The following is a 6,861-nucleotide window of genomic DNA, read 5'->3' as shown; positions in this document are numbered from 1 at the left end:
TCTGGAGCAGCATTGGAAGAAAGATTAGAGAGAAGAGAATCAAGGTTGGCTTTATAGGTGCTGTTAGGAGAGTAAGAAGTTGTATTTCGGCAGTAAAAATGCACAATAAGGTCAGAGCTACGAGCGTTGTTGATGAAGAAGCTCATCAACAAGCAAAACCAAATCATGATCATCATCATATTAATTGTGATGAGCTGAGCGAGGGATATCACAGTTCAAGAACGTATATATAATAAAATTTATTACGGAAAATAAAGTATATATCCATTGAAGAAAATGTATTTATGGCAAGTAGGTTGTTGTATTTAATGTGGTAGGAGCAACGTGAAGGAAGGAGTAGAGTGGACTTGGTTTGGTCTAAGTTTTAATTCATTAATCATAAATAGAAGCCTTTACAACAAAGTTGGATAGAATGAAAGGTAAGCTATTCCTTATTGTCTAAGCAAAATAACTTTTCTAACTATGATATAAAAAAACTTGATTCACATATTGTTTTACATTTAGGAAGCTAGGATCCTCAAATGAAATTAAAACTTCTTTAAAGTCAAGTTTTAAGGAGTTAATTTGGAAGATATGATTTTGTTATTTTTTTCCATAAATAGCGGTTTGAACTAGAATGAAATAAAATTATAACTAAATTACAGAAATTTGTATGTATTTAATCAATTGAGGTTGACGGGCAACATGGTGAGTAGATCTTATAATAACATTGTTTGGTCCCTTTGATTTACGAGAAAGTCCGCAATTACTTATAATCGTGTCTTGTAACTTTAATCGACTTAAGATAAATCAACTTATGTTATCTATAGTTAATCAGTTCAAATTAGACAATTTTGCTAAGGAGTAGGTCAAAATTAAAATTTTATAATATCAAATTAATTGTCCGATCAATTTGGATTCAACGTGGTTTGGACTCGAAACGTGGCAGACGGAGAATGAAAATGATGTGTGTACTATATATAGCAAGTAAAGTCCTTCAGCTTCCCCGTAACGGCGGCTGCCCCATTCATACGAAGAAAACTTTTGACGTTATGTTTGCTTGTCTGTACTAATACACCAATTGGTCAACAATATTTAATAAACATGGAACAATGAATAGATTGATCTAAACTAAGCCAACTTACAATCAGAAAGTTTTTTTTTTCGAATAAAATATTTTAAACTTATAAGTACCTTTTTTACTTACCCTGTATTTTTGAAGGTTTGGTACTTAATAGAATTTGATTTGCTACCTTTTCGGAATGTAGGTAGAGTTGAAGGTTAGCTCAAAGTATATGAATCAAATTTAAATAATGAAAAGAATGAAAAAAATATTATTACTATGATCGAAAGTATTGTGTGTCTTTAATAATGCAATACTTTTTTATTTTTAACTCAATCAAAAAACAACATTAGTATAGTACTACATATACATAATTTTATAACTTCAAGTATATATTTTCTTAATTACATGTTTATAAAATCAATATCTTAAATCCTTAATAAAAACTTGTTAATTTTCAACCAAATATCTTTAAAACTGCTATATCATACAAAACATGATTACATGTCAAACACTTAGGGTGTGTTTGGAAACCCGGAAAATGATTTCCGGAAATCATTTTCCGGGTTTTTGGTGTTTGGGAAGGAAGGGGAAAATAGAGTCAATGGAAAATAGCATCTTGGTCAATAGAAAATGAGCCCCATTTTGTGGAAAATGTCTTCCCTTTTTTTGGGGGGAAGTCATTTTCCAGATTGCTTCTTCCTTCTCCTTGAGCTCCCTTCCGCCTCTTTAACACAAACTGATCGCCGACGGACGGCGAAACCAGTCGGCCGATGGCGACTGGTTTCCGACTGGAAACCAGTCTGGCCGACTGGTTTCGGAAACCAGCCGGCAGTCTGGCCGACTGGTTTCGGAAACCAGCCGGCAGTCTGGCCGACTGGTTTGGAAACCAGTCTGGCCGGCTGGTTTCCAAACCAGTCGGCCACGACTGGTTTCACCGTGAAACCGTTTTATTTATTTATTTTTAATTTTTTTAAATATTTTTGTTGTGATTTTGTTGATTGTTATATTTGTTATAAATGTTGTTATATTTAAATAAATTAATTAAAATATTCAATTTTACAATTTTGTTCATTTTCCTATCTATTTTCTGGAAAATGAATCAAACACTCAAAGACAGTTTTCTGCTTTGCAACCAAACACAAGAAAGGAAAATGTTTTCTGGAAAATGACTCATTTTCTAGCTTTCCAAACACACCCTTAATTTATAAATATTTAGCTTTAAGTTTACTTAACTACACTTCATATATACTGAACTTAAAACAAGGTTAAAATTATTTGACATACATGATACATTTATTTTTAACAGATTATGTATGCATTCTTATCACTCTTTTAAATTGTATGCATATATAGTTAAACTACTCCATCCTAGTATGCTTGAAATCTATGGTCATATCCCTTATCTTGGATAGAGTTCAGAAATTGATACTTCATTTACGCTCATAGATTGATCCAATTTTATCTGTCTCAGCATCTTTTCATTTCCACTACTACGATAAAATGCAGGTTGATGGGGTGTTAACCAGTTGTTCGTAGAATTACTATTGAGTATTAACATCACATCTGTCATTGTAGGTCTTTCATCGGCATCTTCTTGAACACATAACAAACCAATGTGCACACATTGAACTACTTCATTTATTGCATAAGACTCTCCGAGAGCTAGATCTAGTATTTTCAGAGGCCAACTATCCCTCCACTGTTCCCAAGCCTACAACATTATCACTTTGATGTTCATAAGTTGGCCATGATGACATAATATTATGAAGGTTTTCTAGTAAAATATGAGCATCTATACATTTGTATAAAGAAACGAAGTGTGAGAACAACCTCTCAAAGTGAGGGGTACCTTGTGAGCCTCTGTGTTCAGATTTACATCATATCAGATGTTCTGTCGGGTCGGACATAGGGGGTCATTGAGGTTAGGGGTTCAACCCTTTGAGAAGAAAGAAACAAACACATAGAAATGAGATATAGATGGAAGTTTCAACTCACATAGCTAAGAAGGTCTTGTGCTTTATTTGATAGGCAAAAATTGCGATTTTTCTTTTCGGTAATAATCTCCAAAAGCATAACACCGAAACTGAATACATCAGACTTTACAGAAAATTCTCCGTGCATTGCATAGTCAGTAGGCATATAACCACTACAAAACAATACATTAGTTCAACAACATAGAATAAGGAATATAGTTTAAAATAGTGCTTCAAATAAAGACATTTTCTGCAATGGAATTGAAAAATGCAAATGTTCTGCATGCATGTATATCCTAGTAGCCTTACTAAATTTCTATGTTGGAGCTTGGCAACTACTTCAACCTCATTCTTGAATTCTTGAGCTCCTTGTCCAGAGCTTCTCGAAAGCCGTTTTACAGCTACTTCTTGTCCAGTAGGAAGCATTCCCTGAGTATTAGTTATCAACAAAATATAATTAATTAGACTAGACTACATATTGATGTTGCAGAACAAAGAAATTTACCTGGTATACAGAACCATATCCACCTTCGCCGATTTTATTTTCAGTAGAGAAATCGTTTGTGATAGCTTTAATAGTAGCAAAATCATATTGCGTTGACTCCTCAACTGAAACCGTAGTCACATCTACACAGGAAACATGTGCTAACAACATTCAAATTTGCAAAGGCTTGAATGGCAACTATTACACACAAGAACAGGGAAACTTAAACCCAATCAATCTGTTACCTGTGGTCTGTACTATAGTACTTCGTTTCTTTACATTTCTAACTCTCAGAAAACAGAAGATTGAAATGAAGAGTAGTATAATTCCGATGGCCGGTATTACAGTGGCGATAATCAGTTTTGAAGAAGAATTTCCGCTCCCTGCATCAACTGAAATACACCAAATCCAGAAATTTTCAAATTATTTTTATAATTTAATTCATACGTTTAAAATCTTCTTCAATTCTTTCATTGTTCTTGAGATTAACAAGAACAAGAAACAGTAATAATAGTAGAAAAAGTAAAGCAAGATTGACTTTCTTTCCTTCCTTATAAGAGAGGGGCTGCGGGGCTTATTTCTTTAAAATATTAAAAAGGGGAAGAAAGAATAGAAAGCCCTCACTTTATTGATGGGACATTTTGATCCCCTTTTTCTCTCATCCTCCCCCGATTCTGGTGTGAGACAATTAATGTATTTATAGGCATCTATTCTTATAGAATGAGTTTGATCAATTCACTCTTATTCCTTATATGAGACAAACTCAACAAAATATGCTCATTTAACCAATGGCATAGTATAGATTATAGATAAAGATGAACCAAGAAACTTTTACCAGATGTAGTGTTGGGTGGAGGAGGACGGATAGTTGGTGGTGAAGGAGGATTGATAAGAGGAGACGACGGTGACGGTGCTGACGGTGGAGGAGGAGGTGGTGAAGGAGGATTGTTAGGAGGAGACAACGGTCCTGGTGGTGGAGGAGGAGGTGAATGAGGATTGTTAGGAGGAGACGACGGTGCTGGTGAAGGAGGAACGAGAAGACATGACTTTCCCGATGCTGCTGAGCAGTAATTGTTGAAAGAGACGAACATAACGTTGCAGCTTGGGAACACAGCTCTAGCCATGAACTACAACGGTCTTAAATGGAATTATTCTCATATTTGATTTTTAAGTTTTTTTTTTTTTTTCTAATTTTTTTTATGCATTCCAGTGTAATTTTTTTTTATAGTCAAATTTAATTCTTTTGATAAAATCTTAAGTAGAAAAAGTCTAAATGTCTCACTTTTTCAGAGCTAAATATCAAAATAACCTAATAGTTGTAATAGCAAAAATGAAAGTAATTTCTTGGAAGTTGGAAGGTAGGGGTCCGCAAGTTAAGTGTAACATGATTCTATGTCAAAGCTATATTGCGTAGTAGTAAAGGTACACCCTTATTTATTTATTCTTGTGTAATATGTACTTAATGTCATGTTTTGATGACATAATACTGGACTAGTCCTTCAAACTACCACCCAACAAACCTATACATCATTAACATCAATAGTAGTGCATATATATAGGGGAAGGTTCAAGTGAAAACATGCTGATTCATCAATAAGGTAGATCGATCAACACTAGATGGTTTATGCAAAATAAGAGAAAAAGTGAAGTTCTTTTTATAAATATTGAAAATTTAAAAGTTTTAATATTTTTACTAAACCTTCTATCAACCATGATGAACCTTGATGGATGGTTGAGATTAATCTTCACTTTTACAAGAAAACATTGTTATCACTCCCATATGTGTGTGTGTGTGTGTGTGTGTGTGTGTGTGTGTGTGTGTGTATATATATATGGTAAATGGGTTCCCATGCGGTTAATGGTTTCAGGTGCAGTTGTGCGGTTAAATTTGAGCCATTGATCTTGCCTAAATTAACATTCAGGATTAACAATGATTATAAAACGCGCGTTGGCAATTTGGTTTTTTTTTTTTCATTTAGGTCAAATTTAAGGTGCGCAAATTTCCTTTTTAAGGTGTGTGGTTTCCTTGTTAAGGTGCGTGGGTTTGTGTGCTTAAGGTGAATTAGTTTTTGAAAGAGCAAATACCAATTTTGATCCCACGAGTATTAGCAAAATGACAGTTTTGATCCACATGTTTAATTCCTACCAATTTTCATCCACAACTATGTTTTAGTACCAATTTTCATCTGTCACTATTATTTTAGTGTCAAAATTCATCCCACAGGTCACCCCTTCGTTTAAGACATGCCAAAATATGAAATTATTCAAGAGTATTTTCGTTCTTTTCAATTTAAAATCCCAATTTGAGCATCAATAAAGTGATTTAAGCCTTAAGATCAATATCAATTCATAGTTTTCCTCCTCAAATTAAGGTAGAATGATCAGTAGGAGAACTACGAATTGTGATCGATCTTAGGGCTTAAATCCCTTTTAATTATTCATGCTCAAATTGGATCTTAAGTTGAAAAGGATGAAAATACCCTTAAAAATTTTAGATTTCGGCATGTCTTAAACGGATGGTTGACTAATGTGATGAATTTTGGCACTAAAACAATAGTCATTGATGAAAATTGACACTAAAGCAATAGTCGTGGATGAAAATTGGTAGAAATTAAACATGTGGACCAAAACTGTCATTTTGCCAATACTCGTGGGATCAAAATTGGTATTTGCTCATTTTTAAAACTTAAGGTGCATGAATTTCTTTCTTTTGGTGCGTGGTTTTCCTTCTTAAGGTGCGCGGTTTTTCTTCTTAAGATGCATGGTTTTCCTACTTAAGGTGCACGATTTGTATGTGAAGATGCGTGGTTTGTGTACTTAAGGTGCGCCATTTTAACCTTTAGGTGCGTAGTTTGTGTGATTAAGTTACGTTGAGTGGTTTGTGTACTTAAGGTATGCCATTTAAAATTTTTAGGTGCGTGGTTTGTGTTCTTAAGATGTTTTGTTTGTGTGCTTAAGATGCGTGATTTGTGTACTTAAGATACACCATTTTGATGCTTAAGTTGCATGGTTTGTTTATTAATTTTATAAACAATTTCATGAATTCATTTATGTTGTCTGTCATCCCAGGTGCTCAGATGAAGGGAGAATATACGTTCTTTTTTTTCCATTGATTCGAGTCATTGATTAAACTTGATCAATGGCTCAAATCTAACCCATTTTTTTACCCGGGAACAATCCCGCACCTAACATTATTGTATTTTCAAATTAATTAGGAAAAAAATTGAGATATAATTTTTATGTATTTTTCTTAAAATAATATTAAGAGATGTAACTAGGGTTTTACTATTAAATTTCATTAATCATTTTCCAAATTAATTTTGGAGATCTTATGAGAAAAACATGGATTGAAGATTGAT

General features: G+C 33.7%; 1 protein-coding gene across 1 annotated transcript; it reads right to left on the bottom strand.

Annotated features, from left to right (window-relative positions):
* Positions 1-2,444: 2,444 nt before the first annotated feature.
* Positions 2,445-4,626, bottom strand: LOC116032450 (cysteine-rich receptor-like protein kinase 10). The gene is made up of 6 exons (XM_031275021.1): positions 4,338-4,626; positions 3,748-3,894; positions 3,524-3,645; positions 3,323-3,447; positions 3,137-3,191; positions 2,445-2,756 (listed from the first exon to the last, which is right to left on the bottom strand). The coding sequence occupies exons 1-6, from the start codon at positions 4,624-4,626 to the stop codon at positions 2,445-2,447; spliced, it is 1,050 nt and encodes a 349-aa protein (XP_031130881.1).
* Positions 4,627-6,861: the final 2,235 nt, after the last annotated feature.

The sequence above is a fragment of the Ipomoea triloba genome, chromosome 1 (genome assembly GCF_003576645.1).
Source record: "Ipomoea triloba cultivar NCNSP0323 chromosome 1, ASM357664v1".
In the NCBI taxonomy this organism is placed as follows: Eukaryota; Viridiplantae; Streptophyta; class Magnoliopsida; order Solanales; family Convolvulaceae; genus Ipomoea; species Ipomoea triloba.
This window is presented reverse-complemented; position numbering and strand designations above follow the sequence as displayed.